The 23,753-nt window shown below is 39.9% G+C and overlaps 4 protein-coding genes across 22 annotated transcripts in view; 2 read left to right on the top strand and 2 right to left on the bottom strand.

Moving 5' to 3' along the window:
* The first annotated feature begins 1,704 nt into the window (after positions 1–1,704).
* Positions 1,705–4,298, top strand: LOC119484755 (heme oxygenase-like). Its single transcript, XM_037763830.1, has 6 exons — positions 1,705–1,807; positions 1,959–2,015; positions 2,399–2,510; positions 3,146–3,361; positions 3,448–3,720; positions 3,828–4,298. Exons 2-6 carry the CDS (start codon positions 1,966–1,968, stop codon positions 3,999–4,001), a joined length of 825 nt encoding a protein of 274 aa, XP_037619758.1. The 5' UTR covers positions 1,705–1,807; positions 1,959–1,965; the 3' UTR covers positions 4,002–4,298.
* A 411-nt stretch (positions 4,299–4,709) lies between these two features.
* Positions 4,710–8,664, bottom strand: rnf11a (ring finger protein 11a). The gene is made up of 3 exons (XM_037763833.1): positions 8,225–8,664; positions 7,048–7,220; positions 4,710–6,469 (listed from the first exon to the last, which is right to left on the bottom strand). Exons 1-3 carry the CDS (start codon positions 8,321–8,323, stop codon positions 6,298–6,300), a joined length of 444 nt encoding a protein of 147 aa, XP_037619761.1. The 5' UTR covers positions 8,324–8,664; the 3' UTR covers positions 4,710–6,297.
* Positions 8,665–12,892: 4,228 nt separating this feature from the next.
* On the top strand, positions 12,893–15,138 carry LOC119484760 (leucine-rich repeat extensin-like protein 2). Its single transcript, XM_037763836.1, has 4 exons — positions 12,893–13,082; positions 14,514–14,693; positions 14,781–14,912; positions 15,003–15,138. The coding sequence occupies exons 1-4, from the start codon at positions 13,080–13,082 to the stop codon at positions 15,054–15,056; spliced, it is 369 nt and encodes a 122-aa protein (XP_037619764.1). The 5' UTR covers positions 12,893–13,079; the 3' UTR covers positions 15,057–15,138.
* A 2,569-nt stretch (positions 15,139–17,707) lies between these two features.
* The window catches only part of LOC119485116 (nuclear factor 1 X-type-like), a 162,576-nt gene continuing 156,530 nt past the window's right edge, over positions 17,708–23,753 (bottom strand). For all 19 annotated transcript variants that reach the window (XM_037764447.1, XM_037764433.1, XM_037764438.1 and 16 more), the window contains one exon: positions 17,708–22,472. In XM_037764447.1, the coding sequence (XP_037620375.1) occupies positions 22,458–22,472 (15 nt within the window). In that variant the 3' untranslated portion in view covers positions 17,708–22,457. The remainder of the gene's footprint in view (positions 22,473–23,753) is intronic.

The raw sequence follows: 23,753 nt of genomic DNA, 5'->3' as shown, positions 1-23,753 counted from the left end.
GAGTGGATGATGGTCATTCTCATGCTCAATTATGTCTTATAAGTTGTTGCAGCAATTTTGGGGTTGATACCATTTGTTACCTAGATTTGGTGCTAAATTTCACTATTTTTGACCACTTGAGAATTGATAAAAAATGATCAATAATCCCTCCAAAATACCATATTAAGACACCAAGACCTTGTGGAACAACATAGAAAAGGCCGTGCTCTGATTTGGTGTCAAACACTTTTTACATTTTGAGATTTCTGCAAGAACAGTTGATTAAATGGCGAGCACTTATGTGTACAATGTACATATCTTGCTTCTGTGTATACAGTATTGTAGCCTACAGTACTGACCTTCAGTAAACTTTTACCTGCTGTTGAAATCTAAACAGCTCCGTGTGATACACAACAGCCTTCAGATGGACTAAACTGACATTCTGGTATAGTAGCCTACATTAAGCAGTCAGTGGCAACAAAAAAAGTACACAGTAGTATTAGATTGCTAGTATTTTGTCAGAAGTACACAAGTCATACTAAGCCACACACATCATTTAAAAGTTTAATTTAAACAATGTTGATCTGTTTACAAAAGGAACACTTAATGTTGATCACTGCATAGACTGTTGCAATTTAAAAAGCTGAACTGTTAGATCGATTCATTTTATGGCAGTTACATACATATTATTTACAATAATGATGTTAATGGCTTACATTTTCATCAATCAATAACAGGAATCCCAACTGTTAGGATAGAAAGCCACATGTTTCACCATATCTTTTAAAGGTCCCATATTGTAAAAAAGTGAGATTTTCATGGCTTTTATATTATAAAGCAGGTTAAAGTGCTATATAAACACTGTGAAAGTATCGAAACGCTCAATCTGCAGACAAATACACACAGCCCGTATTCAGTAACTGTGCCTTTGAATCAAGCCGTTAGGATTTTTGTCCATTTGTGATGTCACAAATCTACAATATCGAGACCATTTCACAGACAAACAGAGGGTAAATACAGGCTGATTCAGACAGACGGTATGAGGAAAATAAAATGAGTTTTTTTTAACATTATAGCATGTAAATATGATCTAGTAGAAACATAGAATACAAGTAAGAACCTGAAAATGAACACAATATAGGACCGTTAATATAATTGCAGCAATCATCACTGCTCGACATCACGCTGCTCATAGCTGCTCTACTTTCTCAGACATTTTTTTGTGAACGTTGATGAACTTGTCAGTGACCTGATAATGTGGTTAAACTTGTTCATTGTTCATGTTTCTGAAGAACAGTTGGTGTTTTGTGTTGATACAGTCATGTGAGTTTTTCCCTTCCTAACATTAGTCACTCTTTCAACACTTCCCCTCTTGGCTTCAGAAACTCACACAGTCATGTTTAGAGTCGGCTCCTCCTCTCGTCTGATCCAACTTGGGAAGTTCAAATCTGCACGGTCATGTTTAGCACTCGGCCCTCCTCCCCTCTGGAATCCAGGGCATTGCTCAAACTCCCTTACTCACGATAAGTCCCGTAGTCCCTCCCTCAGTCAGATCGTTTTCCCAGTTCTCAAAGTTGCTGCATCATGTTAACTCCTCCTACTTGCTTTCGCTGAAGTTGCCAAATCATGTTTAGCTGAGGTTTTGTGACGCCTTGTGTTCCTGTTTTCATTCAGCCGCTGGAAGGAGGAGACAAAGGAGGATCATATAAAAGGGGGAGACGACTGTAGTCACACAGAGCACAAAGTGTACTGCACATCCAGAGAGAAAACAGTAAATCACTGCGGGCAGAGACCAAACTACCAAACCTACACAACTTCATCCTATCTGGTGAGTAAAGCACAATGTCTACATTGATGTTTTTGTAATACTTACCATAATTTTATAACTTCTTGCTGACATTTTATAGCTCTTAAATCCTTATATGATGTTAAAAGATGGTCTGCAAAAGCACTTTTCTGACATTTCAACTTTTTTCAGAGCCCACAATGGAGACAGATAAGAAGACTCAGACAACAGCAGAGCAGCTGACTGACAGGTGAGAATGAGCTGCTGTGATTTATTGTATCTCTAAATCCTTCTTGCAGTAACATTTCACCACCGGGCATTGCAATATTCATCATTGCAATGCAATCCTAGATTATTGTGTTCAAACTGCATGTTTCTTAAAAAAAGATTAAATTTATATACACTGAGTTCGGATGATCTTATCTGCATCAGTGCTGCAGCATCCAAAAGTAGGTTTCTAGAGCAGTATGTGCTGACCGTCTGTTCATGCTTGTAATTCTTATCAGCTGCATGTTGCCTACATTAGATAACAATCTATAGGTGCAGTAATTCACACAATGTATTCTGTACTTTGGAGTCCCTATATTTGTTCTTGAAGTTTATTTCATGCCTTCCTCTCTTTTCTTTTTGCAGGGATCTGTCAGAACAAATCAAAAAGGTGACAAAGGAGAGCCACGTCAGGGCAGAAAGCACAGAGCTGATGCTGAGCTTTCAGAGGGGACAAGTCACCCGGCCACAGTTCAAGGTAACATATTTTTAAATCTATTTATAGCGGATGATCTCACTTTTGTTCATAACTTTTTGTATGATAGGCTACTGTGATCTAGATATGCACCGATACCGGATCAGATATCAGGACGCTACTGATTCAAATAGCTGCATCGGGTATCGGTGACAATGGGGCCAATCTATTAATTCAATTTTATGTTGATATACTATATGCTAGAATTTTAATTCCTTTTTAGGTTTGAACCAATTTGTTGCTGCATTAAAAAGGTTTACACTTGAATTGTAATTCCTGTTGATTTCAAAGATTTGTTTGCCAAGTTTTTGGTGCACAATTTAATATTTTAGTAATAAATAACAATTCAGTAAATGTATATCTATGTAGTCATTGGTCATATTTTGTTTTAAAAAGTTAGGAAAGCAATGTTTAAGTCAAGCCTGATGTTGCCTTACACATAACAGAATGATCCCAGTCACTTCCACACAGTGAGGCATACAGCTTATTGATTAAACACTGATATCGGATCGGTACTCAATATCGGCCGATACCCAAAGCCCAGGTATCGCTGTCGGGACTGAAAAAGTTAGATTGGAACATCCCTACTGTGATATCTTTGTCTTGACACCACCTCTCCTCCTCTGTGTCTTCTTCAGCTCCTCCTGTGCTCACTGTATGAAATCTACCAGGCCTTGGAGGAAGCGATGGACAGGAACTCCGACCACCCTGCTGTCGCACCCATTTACTTCCCGGCTGAACTGGCCAGACTGGAGGCCATCGAGAAAGACCTGGAATACTTCTACGGCCAGGACTGGAAAGAGAAGATCGTCGTCCCCGCAGCCACTAAAAGATACTGCAACAGACTCAGACAAGTATGTATCATATGTAAATCAAACACAATCATTTCTCTGCTGTTTGATACTGAAATAACACTCTTCATCCCTATTTTCTTTTTCAGATTGGTAAAGAAAACCCTGAATTTCTGGTCGCCCATGCTTACACTCGGTACCTAGGAGACCTGTCTGGAGGCCAGGTCCTGGGTCGAATCGCCCAGAAGTCCATGGGGCTGAAGGGCAGCGAGGGTCTGTCATTCTTCGCCTTCCCTGGTGTGTCCAGCCCCAACCGCTTCAAACAGCTGTATCGCAGCCGGATGAACAGCGTGGAGCTGACGGAGGAGGAGAGGAACGGCGTGCTGGAGGAGGCTGTCAGGGCGTTTGAGTTAAACATTCAGGTACAGAGCGATGATCGTTGTCACTGTGAACTTACAAGACTAACCTTTGCTTTTGCAGTTGTTTAAACCAGAAGTAGCTGATGGACGTTTTTGCCTTTGTTTTACAGGTCTTTGATGATTTACAGAAGCTGCTGCTGAGCGTCACTGAAAACAAGCCGCAGACTCTTTCAACACACTCCAAACCAGTAAAGACACTCCAGATCCCCAGTGCCATCATCAGGATGGTGCTGGGACTTTTTATGGCTCTGGCCACAGTCAGCATAGGAATTTATGCTCTTTAGAGAAGATACACAACAATAAATACTATGTATTGGTCTGTTGCTGTTACTGTTACAGTAGGACCATTAAAAACTCTTGTAAATACCTGTAAATAACAAAATGCTGTAAAATATTTTTTGTAATTTAACTGTAATTTAATCACATTTACAATGTTTTCATGAAAGTTTAGAGTAATGATTTATTTAATTCCTCTATTTTCAATCTAACACTGTTATCCAGTGTGCCTTAAAATGTGCAATACATATGCTTTTAATACTATAAATGTTACCTTTTTAATAAAAATCTATTGTTGAAAGAAATTACCTTGTCCGTATTCCTAATGCAGCTTTGTGAAGTATTTGTCTGTGCTTTAGTTGGCACTGCTCATACATGCTATTTTCTTGTAATAGGAATGACTGCTGATGTTTATGGTGCAGCTGGTTGACATTTGCACTCATGTTTTGGCACCCAACCATGAGCCATATCTACATACGGAGCGGGTCTTCTTCACAGAGCCGGCCGCCATGTTTCTACGGTAGCCCTCGCGTTGGCTACTGTAGTTCCCCCCTACATGCTCGGCACACGGGAGAAGTTTCAGTCGGTTGCAATCTGCAACCTCACCGCTAGATGCCGCCACATCCTACACACTGCACCTTTAATAAACACAATTGCTGGTAAACCATCTACTACACCTCTTAGGCTTTAAAACACAATAAAGAGACAACGCATCATTCTTGTGTAAAATTTGGTATCCACTTTATTTGTGGTTTTACGATTTTCCTAAAATCTGCGCACTGGTGGCACACAACATAAATCAAAACTGATTGTTAACAGTAGCCAGAGCAAACATCTGGCTTAATTTCTGGCCTAATTCATAGTGACACAAATCAGTACAGTGCTGGTGTCTGTTTCCCCTTAGAGGACAACTAAAAGAAAAACAAAAGTCCTTTCAGAAATGATTGTACTTCACAGGAATTGGCTTACCTCAACCTTAAAAGGCACAGCAGCCTGAGTAAATCAGAAATGTCCTCTTATTGTCACGTATAATGTCCAAATCTTTAAAAGCTGAAATAATGCTTAACATTCAAGACACATTCCTTTCTACTGCTGTAGCTTACTCTCTTTCAGCATTTTACTTGTTTGTGCTAAACATTACGCCGTCAGTATCAGAGAGTACACGTCTAATTCCAAAAAGAGCAGACCCAGGAGCTCTGGAAATGCATCACTTGCTGTAAGAAGGCCATCAACACAAAACAAAACCCAACAGCTTCAAACTAGAAAAAGCGAGGGAACTACAACCAGGTTTACAACTGACATGGTTAATTCAACATGTTACCTCGACATGCCAATCTTTACCCACCACATCCTCAAGAAACACACACACATATCAAAACACACAATCATCTATGAAATCTACAAGCTACAGAGTGCCAGATGAGGGGTAGCCCAAGGTGCTTTAAGGGGGATTGCACAGCATATCTTGTCTTTGTAAATGTTACTGACAGTAAACAATGAAAAGGACACACTAAGGACTGATTTTTAAAACAAAACAGAGAGCACAAACTCAAGGCAAAGCAAAGGAGGGGGATACATATTGTGGGAAGGCAAAAAAAAAAAAAAAAAATCAGATCCATATTTATAAAAGCAGCTTCAAAGGAAAAACTACAGTACCGACAACCCTAGTGAAATAAAATAGATTCAATCCTTGAATATCTTCTATCTAAAAATGTCACCATTCTATCTCATGAATGGTCGTGGGACCTCATAGTATAACTTTGTTCAGAAAAACTTATTTTTCTGGGTTTTGATGATTGCATATCAGTAGAGAGGCCTGTGTTTTTTGTGACATTCAAGGCCACATGTTCGTTTGAAAAACACAGTAACTTCACTTGACCAAGACAAATTTCCTGCATTTTCTCTATTGATGTTAACATATTGCACATTACGTATAGAAAGGGGAAGTAAATTACATCGGTGACATGCATCTAAAATCACAAATTAAAATAAACTGTCAGTCGTACAAAAGTGAAATTACTTTGCAGTAATATTTTGCTACGTGTACAGCTTTCCATATTCTTCATCTAGCTCGATTTGGCACGTTGTCCTACTTTAAAAGGCAAATGAGTTTCCAAACAGGTGCATATCAGACTTTAGCAACGTACTGTAGGGCACAGTTTTCAACACCTGTCTGCATCCTAAAACAACCTCCAAACATCTGCATAATGCCTCATCACCTTGGCTACCTGTCTGAACAGCTAGGACAGTTTCGGCTAAAAAGGTGCAGTTACTTTTAGGCAGGAGCAGCCGTCATGGGGCTGCTCAGTTGGTTTCATAAGAGGACAGCAGGGCTGCGTCTACCGGCTCCATGCAGGAGGGGCAGGTGAAGGAGCGCATCAGCCAGGGGTCAATGCAATCCACGTGGTAGATGTGAAGGCAGGGCAAGAACCGAATGGGATCGCCATACTCAAAATCCATCATGCAGATCACACACCTGGTGGAGAGAGAAACAGTAAGTTCAGAATCTTATCTTTAAGTATGGAGATGGTGTTTGCAAAATTTGCTGTCAACGATGTAGCACAGAATATAATAAAACTTCCACATACATTGTGAAAAACTAACATATCTTCATTAATCAAAATGCTCATTTTAACCAGTGCAAGTATAACAACATACTAGCTAACTTCAATTGTGATTTGCCGCCTGAGGCTGCAATCAGACCGGTCTCAATAAACAGGCACCTGATATCACATTCAAATAAATCCATAGATTATCACAACAGTGATGTAGGGCTGTGCATCTGCCCATGTCCTGATCAAGTCCAAGTCCAAGTCCACTGCTGTATATTTTTTTTGTTGTATAAAGTATTATTTCGTTGACTAAAAACTTGTTGTTTTAGTCAATGAGCATTTTATTCACTCAATATGACAGGATCCTATTCTGACCAAACGCTCAGAGTAAAGCTTTATTTAAAAAAGGTACAAAAATTAACCCAGACCATTGTGTTAGATCAAAATAACAAACAACACAAAAAGGAAGAGTGCAAAAGAAATCTATTTATTTTAGACTCACTCTTTAACTTTCTTATCAGTGGGATCAGAGCCCGGGTCGAACATGCCTTTGGGCAGGTGATGGATGAGACCGATTCGCTGGGCAATGCGGATCTGCTCCTCCTCTGTCAGCTGGTAAGCCAGACGACTCTCCCCTGGAGTGGGATGGTATACTGGCATAGGCTGGTGGCGCTCCTGGAAAAGAAGGAACAGAAAACAACTTGTGTCATTTGTGAAGCAAGTCTTCATGAAGGGAGGATTTCATATGCCCCCTTTGCATTACAACCTGACAGATACTGGATTTCTGATGCTGATTCTGATATTTGTAAAGCTGATCATATCAGTTTTAAAAGTAATTTGGGGGACATCAGACATTGTGATGCTCCTGTGCTTCTGTAAACAGCAGGAAAATGGCCATCTTACTAGTAGTGACGGATGAAATAAAAGCACTGTTAGTGAAGTCTCTGTACTGTCTGGGTCATGTTTTAATATATAGTTTATATGACATTAGCATTGTAATTACAGTTAGATCCAATTTTATGAAGGTACAGCACAGTGACTATGCCTCGATTATTCTATCATAACCAATTTACCAATGACATTTTCGTCACCCATCCCAAGTTAAAATACTGTATGTTGCATTATAGATACATTTGCTTTGGTTTTGTTGGTGCAAGTAAGCAGTATAATAACAAAAGAATAGATAAAAACATTAGAATCAAATAAAATAAGAATAAATTTGTTTTAATTCTACCAATATACAATATACAAAATAAGCTATATAAAAAAAAATAAACAGGATATAAACAGATAGTGCAAATATTGCCATACAGTATTTATATACAACTTAAACCTGCTTTATAATAATAAAAAAAACATGAAAATCTCACTTTTTTTATAATATGGGACCTTTAAACATGCTTTCCTAACTTTGTAAAACAAAATGCATATATGAAAACACATATATATGATTATATTTAATTGTTCTTCATTGTTATTATAATAAATCCAACAACTTGGTAAAAAATCTTTAACACCAATTTCAAAACTTGTCCCTATTAGTCAATTAGACACAAAAAACACATGGTGAAGGGGTACAGGTTGAAAAATACCGAAGGTACCCTTTAATGTCATGCTCATTGAGGTGCCATGCTCTTTAATCCCCGGAGTGTGTTAAACTTTGAGCCCCGGTATCTCACCTGGTAGGGCGGCGGAGGCTCTCCGGGCAGACTGCCCCCCTCGGACTCGTTCAGCAGCGACAGGTCGTCCGCTCCTTGTGAAAACAGACAGTTCCCCATCGAGCCGAGACCACCATGAGAGAGTCCACTTCACCGCGAGGCTGACGGACACTCAGCGAAGCGTCAACTGGAGCTCACGAGCTAACGGATGATGAGAACGAGTTGGCTTGACGTTAGCTTAGCTGTTAGCTGATAGTTTGTTGTCATTCCGTGAAGAGATTAGCGGAGAAACGGTGAGAGGAGCGACGTGGCTCTCTTTGGTGTAATAAAGGTTCAACGTTGAGCTTCACGGTGGCTGGTAAAAAGATTAGTGACAAAGAGTTTAACCGTCTCAGAGAGGTGTTTGTTTCTGTGTCTGGTTTTATGTTGCCTTGTGTTTACAAAAAAAACACACAAACCGGAAGATCGTCATCAGGAAGCTTGCTTAAGAAGCACACTACACTTCCGCCTTTAGTTACTCCTCAGACTTTCAGAATAAAAGCAGAACATTTTATCATTTAAAAATGTTTGTTTTTTTAAAGGTCCCATATTGTAAAAAAAAAAGCGAGATTTTCAGGTATTTTACATTATAAAGCAGCTTTAAAGGGACTGTTTGTAAGAATCAGAAATGCTTGTTAACAACGACACCGATACCGGATCAGACATCAGGACGCTACTGACTCAAATAGCTGGATCGGGTATCGGTGACAATGGGGCCGATCTATTAAATTAAATTTTATGTTGATATACTATATGCTAGAATTTTAATTCCTTTTTAGGTTTTAACCAATCCGTGCTGCATTAAAAAGGTTTACACTTGAATTGTAATTTCTGTTGATTTCGAAAAAAAAATGTTTAATGTACAATTTAATATTTTAATAATAAATAACAATTCTGTGGCCGTTAAGTCAGCGTCGGGCTCATGCTTGCTCGCTCTAAATAGAAATAGTAAATGCAAAAACAAAGTAAGTGTAGAAAACAAAAAATACATAATTGTATTATGATTAATGTTTTTAGTAGGTAGTATTAGGTAGGTATAATATTAGGAGGAGAAAATGCTAAGTGACTGATGTACAGTATGTAAGGGATAATGTACAGCGAGTGGGTCATTGTTATGAAATAAACCACGACAGGGCGTTTATTTCACAACAATGACCCACTCGTTGTACATTATCCTGCTTATTGTACAGCTACTTACTTAAGAAATCAATAATTTGACACAAAAACAGTCTGCCAGAGTCCAGCATCAGAACTGCGTCCATAGCAACAGCCTGTTATACATAGTAACGGTCTGCTATAAAGAAATAACAGACCGTAGAACGCTATAATTGATCAATCAGTATCAAGTATTCAACAAAGCTGTGTGATAAATGTATATAATTTGCTAAATGACTTACAATGATTTCAATTCACCTTGAATTTACTACTTATATTAAAGGTCCAATATTGTAAAAAGTGAGATTTTCATGTCTTTTACATTATAAAGCAGGTTTAAGTGCTTCAGCTGGACTAAACTGACATTCTGGTATAGTAGCCTACATTGAACAGTCAGTGTCAACTGTTACAACCCGGCTCAAAGGTTGCAACAAAAATGGGAGACCAGACGAGTTTAAAAATAGTAACAGGCATTTATTTAACAAACTAACAATCAATAACTAAATAAACGTGGAAAGTCAGTAATCAGTAATGTAGGCATGTGTGGGTGTGTGAAAATGTCTGCTGCAAACAAAACCAAAACAGGTGTGCCAGCCAAGGAAGAGAGAGAGACATCTGTTGAAAGGTAGAGAGCTTTTATCCCAACCACACCAAGCCCAGGTGTGGCTCATCAACCTGACGACCCTCTCCTGCAAAACAAAGGAGAACCAGCAAAAAGACACAGGACACCTAGTGGAGTGGAGGGGTCGTCACACCCCTCTCCATAAAAACGGTGTTCCCACCGGGAATGCCGACAGACAACACTTCTAACAAAATACAATAAACTACATAGCCTAATAATTTCAAAAAAATAAACCTTTCATACTGACCAGTTCTGTAGTGTGTCACTTAGACAGCCAACCAATCACCACACTGCAACCCAGCAACTCCAACACCTGGAGAAGCATTTAAGAATTTACAGCATAGAGAGATTAGGCAGTAATGGTACATCACCAGATATAAAATCAAGATGTTCTTTGGAGGGTTGGTCTATACATGGAAATGCAAGACTAGGTGGTTAACACACAGATCGTCAAACAATGTGCAAGTATCGGACAAAGTGACGTGCAAAATCCCAGCTACCAAAACATACAGAACTGGACTTGCCATAAGCTCCAGCTACCAAAAACACACAGAACGGATATAAGCGCTACCCAAAAGTAGCATCAAAAGGTTCCTCTACAACAAAGGCTCACTAGCCAAACAAGTCGTCCCAAGACGCACAGCACAAAGAGGCAACCAAACTACAACAAAGCTCACACCAACCAAGGCATGAGCTGTAGCGCTTATGTTCCCACGGCTAACAGGCCAAGCTACCAAGTTGCACGTCACAGCACAACCAATGACAGTTCACCACATCCCTCCTGTAACCATTTACTTGCCGACCATATGAACCACTAACTTCCTGCAACAGCCATCATTCACGTTCTCACAAATGGAGCACCTTCAGTGTAACTGGGTCCAACTACCCAGAAACCCTCCAGGCTGTGCAGAACTCTCATAACTGGGTCCAACTACCCCAGCCATCACACACTATTGGTCTAAAGGCACCAACAGAGCCAACAGACAGTGTTGCCCAGGTCAAATAGTGCACAAAAGAGACAATGTCTACCAAACTAATGTGGAAGTCTCCCCCTACCTAAACTACCTATCTCAAACTAATCTACCTCACTGAACCCTAGTCTTCATGCAGATTAGCGGGAGGCTCTTTAAACACTTAAACCAGTAGCCTCGGTTAGGCCCCCAGCAAGCTGGTTACCCACCTGACAGCTCTGGATGTGTCCCCGAGACAACTGCTCTGACCGCACACCACACAAAAATAACAAACTAAAAAAACAAACCAACGAGCCCAAATGGACCACATTGCTATGCCTACCCAGGGAAACTCCACAAAAGCTAAACGTTACTCACTAGAAGACCCTGCAATCACTGCTGATAGCTCACACCTGCCAACCCGTGTTAACACTGGCTGCAGGACCAACAGAACTCAGTGCCACAAAATCACCAGCATGCACAACTCAATACTAACACACCAGAACAAATCAGCAACTTGTTATCCAATTCAGCTGCTTACATTCACCAAAAAAAACAGCAGAACAGCCTACTTACCACACTCGACCATGTCTCCCAAAAATCTAGATGCACAACTCAATTTACAAAATGAGGTGCACCTGCCGACTAGGCAACAACTGATCTCATTCATGAAACCACAGTCTCTGCCAATCAAGCATTAACAACTTGTAGAACCAACTGCACAATACCAATCTAAACTGGGTCAAACAAATCCCGGACGAGCCCCCATTTGTTACAACCCGGCTCAAAGGTTGCAACAAAAATGGGAGACCAGACGAGTTTAAAAATAGTAACAGGCATTTATTTAACAAACTAACAATCAATAACTAAATAAACGTGGAAAGTCAGTAATCAGTAATGTAGGCATGTGTGGGTGTGTGAAAATGTCTGCTGCAAACAAAACCAAAACAGGTGTGCCAGCCAAGGAAGAGAGAGAGACATCTGTTGAAAGGTAGAGAGCTTTTATCCCAACCACACCAAGCCCAGGTGTGGCTCATCAACCTGACGACCCTCTCCTGCAAAACAAAGGAGAACCAGCAAAAAGACACAGGACACCTAGTGGAGTGGAGGGGTCGTCACACAACAAAAAAAAGTACACAGTAGTATTAGATTAATAATATTTTATATCAAGTACACAAGTCATTACTAAGCCATACACATCATTTAATCATCATTATCATCACACATGAATACAGTTGGGCTCATCGTAGCCCATCCTCTTAAATAACCTCCCCTAGTTGGGAACTGATTCAGCATAGGATGGAAAAATGGGGAGGGAACAATAAGCTGCATGTAGGCAGCTTAAACAATCATATATCATATACTAATAAAAAGAGAAAAGTAGAAGTAAATAAATAAATAGCTGTTTGTGACTTTTCATCAGTGACAACATCCATGTACATATATATATATATATACAGTATATATGTGTGTATATATATATATATATATATATATATATATATATATATATATCCATGTACATATATATATATATATATACAGTATATATGTGTGTATATATATATATATATATATATATATATATATATCCATGTACATATATATATATATATCCATATATATACAGTATATATATATTTATATATATATACTGTATATATATATATCTATATCTAGATCTAGATATAGATATAGATATCTATAGCTATCTATCTATCTATCGATCTATATACGGTGTAAACCAGATGTGACGTTGCCATGACTGCCGATATATATATATATATATACAGTATATATATATTTATATATATATATATATATAGATCTAGATATATATCTATAGCTATCTATCTATCTATCTAGCCATCGATCTATCTATCTATCTATATACGGTGTAAACCAGATGTGACGTTGCCATGACTGCCGGCTACATCCGGTATCATAGTGACAGCATCCTCCGCTGATGGAGACTGAATGAAGCCACGTTACTGCTGCTGCTGTTATTGGAGAGAAACTTATTGTGTTTTACCTCTTAGTGTCTCGTTCCTGCTCTACTCCTGTCCAGTGCTGTTTCTTTTATATATACGAGAGATTTACGGACTGAAACATGGTGAGAGGAAGAGGTGACGCTTAACAGTAACAGCTGAGTGCGCGGTTTTAACAGTTATGTCGTAATGTTTAATATAACCGTTATGTAGTTAAGGGATAATGTACAGAAAACAATAACCGGCTTGCTGTACGTAATGAATATATAGCTTCGATTAGCGACATAAAACCATGTACTGTTATACTTAATAACAGGGATATAGATAACTAGATAATGTCTGTAGTGTGGCATCACGTGTGGCTCTGTATACATCCATGGTGTCCCTTACAATAAAGAAGTACACTTCAAATGTATTTTATCAAGTAAACTTAAGTATAGTTCAAGTATAATCTCGAGTATACTTTATATAATAAGTTTATTAGTATGAATATACTAGTAGTAGGCCTATACTGTAAGTGTACTACTTCAATACTTCTTTAGACTAAATTGTCCCACTTTTTAGTTTATAAAAGTGTACTTTAAGTATACTTTAGATGTAACTTTGAGTACACACATAGTTTACATCCAAGTTGTGTTTTGTACTGCAACTATAATATGAACTATACTACAAGTGAACTTACAGGTATACTGTTAGTTTACTAGTTATATACTTGTAGCCCACTTTTTAGTTTATCAAAGTACACTTTATAGTTTAAGTATTCTCTCAGTAAACTACTAGTTTAATAGTTTTTACTGCAAGTATACTTGTAAGTTTTTTTAGCCAAATATTATACTTTTCTATATACTTTTCAGTATGAGCCAAATATGTAAGTTATACTTTAGGTTTCACAAATAATGAAATACTAATATCTTTTGGCACATCAGCACCACATTATTATCAGTATCAGGACCTTTAAAAGATTGTGCAAGAAACTGCGTTTATTCCGAAGAAAGAACCACATGGACCTGATGGGGAAATTGCCTCTTTTGTGGAGGAGGAAATTACTTTTTTCTCATAAAGTTCAGATTTTATTCTCGTAATATTATGACTTTTTTTTCTCGTAAAGTTATGACTTTATTCTCCTAATATTAAGTCTTTTTTCTCGTTAAATTACGACTTTTTTCTCGGAAAGTTATGACTTTATTCTCCTAATATGACTTTTTTCCCCCGTAAAGTTATGACTTTATTCTCGTAATATTACGACTTTTTTTCTCGTGAAGTTATGACTTTATTCTCGTAATATTACGATTTTTTCTTGTAAAGTTATGACTTTATTCTCGTAATATAAATTTTTTTTCTCGTAAAGTTATGAATTTATTCTCGTAATATTACGATTTTTTTCTCATAAAGTTATGACTTTTTTCTCGGAAAGTTATGACTTTTTCATGAAATCTCAGATTTTTTTCGCCTCAATGTGGCCCTAGTACTCAGAGGACACGTGTCCTCTGAGTACTAGGTTGGATGCAAAGTGGTACTTTTGCTTTTCCCTGATGTCAATCTCTTCACACATTTAGGCTACAGCTCCTATTCCTCCGCCTCCACCACCACCACCACCTCCTAAATCCTGTGGAAACCAGCCTGGTAGTTCCAGTCCTCCTCCGTGCCCCGGGCACGCTGCAATACCAATTTATCCTAATAACGTCCCTCCAGTCCAGGAGACAAGTCCTCCTCCAGAGGCTGTTCAGTATGCACAGGTAAGTGTCTCCTCCACAATCTGTCTACAGTCTTATGTTGGTGTAAGACTTCTAAAAGATGATACTGTGAAATCTCCCAACATCCAGGGTGCACCAGCCTCACCACCGCTCCCAGTTCAAAATGAACCCCAGTCTCCTCCGCCAGAAGGACAAGAAGACAATCCCTCCGATAGTGAAGAGAAATACGTTCCAGTGCAGGAAACAGGCCCTGCACCACAGGTAAGATTATCTTTTAGTACATTCTCTTTTTGACTTTCCATATCACATAAAAACACAAGAAATAACTGTTTATTTTCTTTCTGTCTCAAGACGGCCGAGCAGCAAGATGAAGCAGAGCAGGCTGGAGAGGACCAATTGATCTGAAGCACTTTAGTCACTTAAAAACAAAGACACCAAGTACTTGAAAGTGCTGTACTGAACTGCACTGAAACTCTGTTACATGGTACAGATGAGTGAGCACATCACTTTGTCTTTTACTTCAGCCTTCAATCATCATCATCCTCGTTATGTGCAGCTGAATTGACGATTTAGTGCTTTGCTCTTTTTCACGCTAATTATAGTCAAATACTTTATAGTGCCTTTGAGAAACTAAAGCTCAAAAATATATATTTTAGTGACATAAACATAAAAATCTATAATAAGTTTATTACAAAGAACTACGAAATTATAAACTTTAAGGATGGGGTAAAAGCACTTTGAGTGTATAGGCCAGTTTTATATTGTCTTTCTGCCTCTGGAGACTTTACAGCCTGCGTTACAAACTGGGGACATGGAGTTTAATAGACGGGAGGGATTTGTTTTGGTTGAATGAAGGGAATTGTAGGATCAAATGTCTTTAAAGTTGTGATATCTCGACCTCTGTGGCTTCAATTTTAAGCACTCCATTTTAATCTGTCTCCCCAGAGTACCCCAATTTTAGGGAATAATGAGCAATACTAAATTGTACTTGAATTGAATGTATACTGTATTTACATTATTATTATTTTGTTTTTTAAATGATCTAATTTTATTGTTTATTTAAATGCACTTTTGAACGAAATTTTGTTTTTGTCACTTTCCAAAATGTTTTATAAATTAAACTCAAGCCTGCTTTGAACACTCGTAATTTATTTCTTCAAGGAAAGCTTGAAAATACTTAAAGGTAGGGTTGGCAAAGATTTTAGAAACATTGAAATTCTCATTATATCCTGACAGCAATCAATAAATGTAATGCTCTGACAAAAAAAGAAAATACATCTGGTATCTGAATGTAATGATTGAACGGGCTACCTGCCTGTCTACCTGTGTGCACTCTATCCGTGCACTCGTTGTGCGTCACCGGAGTCTTCCACAAGCTGCTTGGCAGCTGTGAGTACTAACCAAGCCCCCAGGATGAGCGGCTGTCGCTGATGCCAATTTTCGTAGTGGCCAAACGGCGGTACTACAACTTCTGTGTCCGTCACATGATGCCATTGGGCCCAAAAATACTTTTCCCCATTGATTTACATCGGGAAAGAGACGTCTGTAACTCAGCGGATAATTTTTTTTGAGGTGAATCAACTTCCTAATATGAACCCTCTAATAGCCCTTATTTAAATCATTACGTCCTAATAGTTGCAAAGTGCACTAATAGCCAAATCAAGAGTTATTTCCCTTCCTCCGTTCATGTGAATGAGACCCAGACCGAGGCTGGAGCGAGGGCTGGGAGGCGGAGTTAGCAGGCCGTGACGACAGCGTGACGGCTGTGACCCCGTGACCGAGCCATGTGACCGAGCGAACGCTACTGTGCCTGCTCCATGCGCCCAATGGATGCAGAAGATCGCCGTGTACTTCTCCAGTCGGAAGTCGAGCCATTTTAGCATCATGCGCCATTGAGTGACTTTCATAGGAATGAACGGGGCCCCGCCTCCAACGCTGTATTCAGTTCTCTTAATACATCCATGGTTCTAACAAAAGCCATGTTCGTTGTTGAAGTTCATAAACACCTGAGACCTTCTCGCTAGATTTAGTGACTAAGTTAGCAACACTGGCTTTTTCAGTTGGATCATTTTTAAAAATCTAGTGTACTCTTTGTAGTTTCTCAAGATCACTGAACCTGCCTTTAAAATCCCTATATGTAGGATGTCACAAAGAGTCTACTACAGCTATACGAGCTGCTCTATGAGGCTGTAGCTTAGCTAAATGCTTACATGCTCACAATGACAATAATAACACGGGGAAGTGTAGCGTAGTGTTTACCATGTTCGCTATCTCAGTTTAGTGTTCTTTAGTGAACATTTGCTAATTAGCAGTTAAAGGAACAGTGTGTAGGATTTAGCGACATCTACCGACGAGGTTGCAGTTTGAAACTTCTCCCGTGTGCTAAGGGTGTATAGGACAACTACGGTGGCCAACGTGAAAACGCGAATGAGCCTATCCTGAGCCAGTTGTTGTAAGAGTAGCGTTGGTCATTTGTAGAGTGTGTGTGTACGTGGGAAGTGAGTAGTGAAGTAAGAGAGAGAGAGCGGCGGCGAATGTGTGATGTTGTGAACAAGTGAGCTAGTGGAGCGGAAGACAGAGTTAATTTTCCTGAAGACCAACAGAGGTTTCACGTGTCTTGTTTCGCGGCAGTTGAGTGGCGTGACGGGGGTTAACTCTGGAGCGAATAACGTTATCGACTCCGGTCCAAGCAGGAAAAGTTAACAGTGGTTTGTCCGTTCTGGGCTACTGTAGAAACATGGCGGCCGGCTCTGTGAAGAGATCCTGCTCCCCATGTAAATATAAACGGCTCATTCTAAGACAACAAAAACACAACAACTCTTATTTTCAGGTTATTATACACGAAAGAAAACATACTAATTCATATTATATTCCATTTCTGCTAAACACACTGTTCCTTTAACATTTACATTATGTAATAGTTTATAATAATACTGCACTACATGAAGACAAGTATACTGGCGTTTGCTTATTAGCATAATTCATGTCTATTACCAGAGCTGATTCCTTATTTAGTCCCCAGTCTATAGAAAGAACGACATGGCACAACAGGATGGTACAGTCAAGAACATCCTTTTTATTCAATCAGGTGCTGCTCTTCTCAAACTGTGTTTTTCTTCTTATGGAAAAGAAACTGTAATTAACACATGCATTTCACCTAGAGCTCTGGGGGTGTTCTCACAAAGAAGTGGTGCTGCACTGAGGGCGTAGACAGAGGCGTAGAGGAGCTGGGAGTCGGGGGGGGCCTAGGGTGCTGCCTATTACACCAATAACCATACACGCTTAAGAAGATAAAGAACAAAAATAAACAACAGAACAAAGACACGGAGCAGTCCAGCATGAGGTGGTCAGAGGAGAACAATGGAGGGACTTCCCTGGATCCTCACAAATCGGAGAGATCAGGTTCATGCTGGTCTTTTATCTATCTGGTTGGTGTGTTGTAAATGGTTAATACTGCTGAGCTGTGAGCAATAATACTTCACTTTAAAAGATTGGTTTGAGTGTGGATGTGGATATGTCCTGGAACAAATGGAACCCCCCTCTTTCAGCCTCGTGCAGGACAAGTCCGGTTATAAGGTGCTTGTAGCTTTCATTTACAGTCCGAAGGCAACCCTCGAAGAGAGCCTAAACGACAGCATACCCTGATAGCAAATATTAAAAGAAATCCAAATTAAAAAGGAAATAAAAACAGGGGGGGGGGGAATAAAACAAAGCCAAAAATAAATAGCTAAAACAAAAGAGCAAACTCTTATCCTATAAAGCAGCCCCTTTTCAACATCCCAAAAGCAGTTCATCCAGCCCTCTCGACCCTGTCGATCTCTCCATAAACATCTTCAACCCGATACCCCTGAACCCCTGTCGTCCTTTCCTAACCCACCCAAGGACACCCCCAAAAGCCCGTCAGCGTAAATTTGTTCACTTACATTAGCTGTTGAATGGAGAAGCTGAAGAAGATGGGTATGGTAATACAATGTGAAGCATACAGACAAGAATAACATGTGAGCTAACTGCATTCTGCTCAGACAAAAGTTTTTCGGCAATATTTTTTTTTTCACCCTCCCAACAGCGGAGAGGGCAGGAGAGAGAGAGAGAGAGAGAGAGAGAGAGAGAGAGATGAGAGAGAGAGAGAGAGAAGAGAGAGTGACGGACACACAGTTACAGACTACTCCAGTGTCTAAGAGAAAACAGACAGTGGAGACAGAGGGGAAGAAAAAAGCAAGAGCTGAACGAGAACAAGTTTTTTTGCCTTTTCAAATTTTTTGTCATCATTTATCAATAAAAAGTAAAGAACTAATTCACACCAGTTTCCTTTTGTACTATATATATATATATGTATTATATATATATACGGCTTTGAAAAGGAAGAGAGGATATAGGGGAGGTACAATGGAGGGGATTCATTTCGAAGGCGGGAGGAAAAAGAAAGTCGTCCCTGAGTGCTGAACGGGCGACGACCTTTCGCCTCCTCGCGGCACTCAGGGGCAACCTGCTACCTCGAGCTGTTTTCGAAAAAAAAAAAAAAAGGGGGCGATCTGGATTACAAAATGGAGTCTGTGAACAAAAGGCACTTTTAAGGGACAACCTTTAACTGCTGGGAAACTATACACTACAGCACAAGCACTATAAGAGTCATTTACAGAGGAGGGGGTGGATCAGGGGAGAGGCTCACCTTGCTGCCTGTTTCATAAATGGTTTAAATTGTTTCCTGATTTTTTTTTTTTTGTCGTCGTTGCCCTTTTTTGCTTCTGTTATCTGTGCAGGATACAAAAGGTCTAACCTATTAATCTTTCCTTTGCATGTGGGTCTCAACACAACCTGCTCTAGATTCAGAAACACGTCAACATGGTCATGGGAATAAACTGGATGTGAAGCATCTCCCGCCGTACAGGGAGGAACTTGTCGTGTATTTATGCCAATGCGTGAGATAAGAATGAGTTAAATTGGGAGGGTTGTTTAGTTGTTTTTTTGCTGGTGAGTTTCAGGCAGTGCACGGGTTAAAGTTATCTAAAGTGTTTCTGGACAGTATAGGTTTTTTTTTTTTTTTTTTCTAAAGGTTGAACCAAAATGCCTTTTGTGTCACAACCTTAAGGAATAGGAACCTCTCCCCCCACTCTATACAAATAGAAGAAGAATAAAAATAGAGAGAGGAATAATGCTGTTTCCTAAACGGTCTGTTATTTTTGTTCATTACCATTCATTTACAATAGGTCTGAATGTACTTTATAGTGTTAAAGCACCAGTTTTTCATCTGATGATAGAGAACTCTTTTTTTCTCAAGTTGTGTAGAATTTTTTTTTCCTTCAGCCCTCCCACATTTTTATAAACAACTGATTACACATAAAACATTAAAAAAAGAGACAAAGGAAAATAAAAACAAATACCCCCAACTTACAAAGACTAGGATTTTTCATGGCCCTCTAGTTTAGAGTCCCGGAGCGTACGGACTTGAAACAAATACATTTTTTTTCTCTTTTCTCTTAGCTTTCTTAAAAATCTCTAACAGACAAACACAATGATCTACCCAATGCATTGCACGTGGCTCAATCGACACATATTTTTCAATAATAATACTTTCCATCAAAAAACAAACACTTTTTTTTTTCTTCAAACCTACTGTCGATTTTTGACATGTTCATCTAGGTATTATAATGCTGCGCTGCAGATGGCGATGGCGTGTGTGTCGTTTGATTCGTACTGGTAACAGTAAGGTGATGTTACTGAAACGGGGTTGTGTGTGGGGGCGGGGTGGGGTGGGAAGGGGGGGGGAGAGTTCAGAAAATAACTAGACTGCCAACCAGCTCATGTAGTAAAAGTTAAAAAGGAGCATATATCATAAATATATATGTATAAGATCTCTCTCTCTCTGTCTTTACAAAAAAAAAGGTTTGCAGTCCTCTATACAGATCTGTCCTAGGCCAATGGTTTCCACATGCACCAACGCTACCATTCCCCGTAGCTTTAGCTTATATGTGGGAAGAGAACCTGAAGTCAAGTTTATTACTAATTGCATGAAGGGAATACAGAGGCACTTTCATATATTGTTATAGTCTTGATATACGGTTTTAGTACATAGAGCTAATGTTACTAGAGAGGCTGAGAACAGCCCTGTTTACTATCCCTGCAAAATAGAACCAACAGCTAGGCAGTCCAGTTATTTTGTGAGGTCGGCTTTCGTTGGATTGTGTCACGATGAAAATAATACCGAATCTCGATGTGAACATTTACATAGAAAAAAAAAATATCTCAAATTAAAAATCTTAAAGTGAATGAAAAACCATTAACAAAGGCAGTTTGGAGAACCAAATATAAAGGCTTCCCTTTATCACGTTACGTCCGGTTGGTGGTTGGTGTTAATGTGCATTATATATGTGCGTCAGTGTGCGTGTGTGCGTAGTCCTCTGGGTTGAATGGACTAAGGGATACGGGGTGAAGCAATGCAAGGGATGCATGTGATGATGCTGTTGTTACTGTGCTGTCCATACGTGAGAGATTTGAGAAACCGCTGTTACTGTTTCGCTGAAATCTGAGCATGATACTTACTGCAAACTACTGAAGAAAAAAAGTGTTATGACATGCAAGAGAAGGTTAAAACAATCCAAGTGAGACAAAAAACCAAAACCAAGTCTGTCAAAAAAAAAAAAAGAGAAATCGCAACACCTACAAACAAAAAATGAAAGCTAATAATATGAAGCCGATGCTGCGTGTGCATTACTGTAAATTAAATTCCATGTCTATGAATAACAAGATGATATTATGAGTGGTTGTGCTGTCTGCAAGCGTGCATATGTGTGTTGCATGTGTCAGGGCCTAGACTTTAGATGTTAGCACAGCCACATCCCCGCAGTGGCAGCCAGCCTCGACTCACTTCTCTTATCGCTCATCTGACCATCGATGTGCAATACTGTTCATCCCTTATCAAAAATTAATAGTGCATAGGTGAGGGGACGAAAGAGCACATGTAGAGTTAGTGTTATGACTGTCTGTCGTGTGTTCACTCGCTCGCACTCGCCTCATGGCTATCACTTCTCCCACAGCAGGACGCCCTGATACTTTGACAGGTAAACAAAGACCAGCCACTTAGTGCATATATGTCACACCATCTGATGGTGTCACCATGATTGGCCAATCGGAAAATGAAAAGAGGCTCAGGGCTGAGCGAATGAAGCGGCAGAGTGTGGCGACACGCAGGCATGTGGCTGCGGTTAACGGTCTGGACCCTGGGCTAGCGCTGAGCTCCAGGTGGGGGCGGTAGCGGTGGTAGTGGGGGTCAGGTGGGAAAATACACAGATATGGAGGCGTGCAAAATTTGGGTGGCAATCTTTCACCATTTGCCACTATTTTTCTTTTTTTGGATCTCCCAGCCAATGCATGGAGTTTCATTGTGGAGACAAAATGAAAAAAAGAAATCATAAAAAAAAAAAGAAAACAAATGTATAATTGGTCATTTGTCAGGTTGCCATATTGTGTTTCCTTTTCTGACGTTTCGTGGTGCGTGTGTGAGACAGTTCCTCATCTTCCTCTTCTTTGCATTCTGAGTCTGTCCACTCAATCTCATTGGAGCCTCCTGCATAAAGGGGGACGAACGTTCCTGTTCAAATTGTGTTGGATTGGGAGTCCTCTTGGGGTGGTGTGGTGGGTTTTTTTTCTTTTTCTTTTGGAGTTCTGTAGTAGTACTTTGAATAGTGTTGGCTAGAGAGAAAGACCTTTTAGTGTCAGCAGTCTGTTCTTAATCAGCGGTGATGTGTTTGTTTTTCAAATTTCCAATTTTCATGACACAATTTTAGCTCTCGGTTCAGAGAGGCCTTGTCAGAGGAACCAGGACTGTGGAGAAGAGAAGAAAAGAAGAAATTAGTCTTTAAACAACATTAGCACATTTACATTTAAATGAGCCTGCCGTGCAAAAAAAGTGAAAAATACATTACCTACCCACAGACACACATTCAAGTTATTGATATGAATAAAGGAGGGAGAAGTGGAGGGCATAACAGAGCATGAAAAGGTGTGAAGTATGAACACAGAACAGCATCTTACACAGTGATGTTGTAACTCACTGGTTCCCACAAAGGGTCACAAGATAAATCTTTGAGGTTGCAGGGTGAACAATAGGAAACATTAAAAAAAACATATTTCTGCAACACAAAACAATGTTTATTTTTTCATTACAGGATAATTATACCTCTCCAGACCTTTTAAAAACAAAATAAAATGTACTGTGTGGTTGAACTCACAACCAGGAGGCATATGCAACGTGAGTCGAGGTTGCTTTGTTTTACGGGGTTCACCTCTTGTATGACTAGTCCTTCATCCACTAGGTGGCCCCCTTCTACTCCTTTTCTCCCACACTTACAGTACTTGCTGAGCTCAGCTGTCCCATACAGCGCAGAAAAAGTTACTGCCTCAACTTCACCGCTTGCTGTTTTAAAGAGGGCTGACTCTGGCGTTTTACTCATTAAAAACACTTGTGTTATTTCAGAGCTACAAATAGCATTAAGGCAGCAGTTTTTTTTTGCGTCGGCCTCGATGGCTTTCCATTGAGCAAACACGGGACTATAACTGCCGTCATGTGCTACCAGTTTACATGTAAGGCGATCCTCCTAATATGTCTCTGCTGTGTGGGCCCGAGTGGTCTCGGGCTACACTGTAAAGCTATTGAGGGCAGCTACTGCGGGGATCCGGTTTCTCAGTTTGATAAGAGGGCAGAGTGGAGGCTTTGGCACAGGCCCGAGCCGTTCTGGCTGCCGCTGACATTCCTCAGGCCTCGGCCCGGAGAGCAGTCGATCACCCCACCTTTAACAGCAAACTCTCTGTTGTCCCCCCATTCTAGCGAACCCCCCCCCGAACCTCCGTCTATCCTCCGCCACCTCCTTCCTACCCATGATTCTTTGGTGTTAACTCCTCCTCCTGGCTCCGACTTCCCTTAAACCTCTTCTCTTTTCCTCTCCCTCTCTTACTCCGGCTCTCCCAGTGTAATCCTTGGCAGCGGAAAGTGACCCCCTCTCTCTAACCCCCCTTCAAGTCCAAGTTCAACTGCCTATGACATCATGTCTGGTTGCTGCGGGCAACCAGACAGCCGGGACGTGACTGTGGAGTGCAGCGAGCTTC

The sequence above is a fragment of the Sebastes umbrosus genome, chromosome 3, assembly GCF_015220745.1.
Source record: "Sebastes umbrosus isolate fSebUmb1 chromosome 3, fSebUmb1.pri, whole genome shotgun sequence".
Lineage (NCBI taxonomy): Eukaryota > Metazoa > Chordata > Actinopteri > Perciformes > Sebastidae > Sebastes > Sebastes umbrosus.
This window is presented reverse-complemented; position numbering and strand designations above follow the sequence as displayed.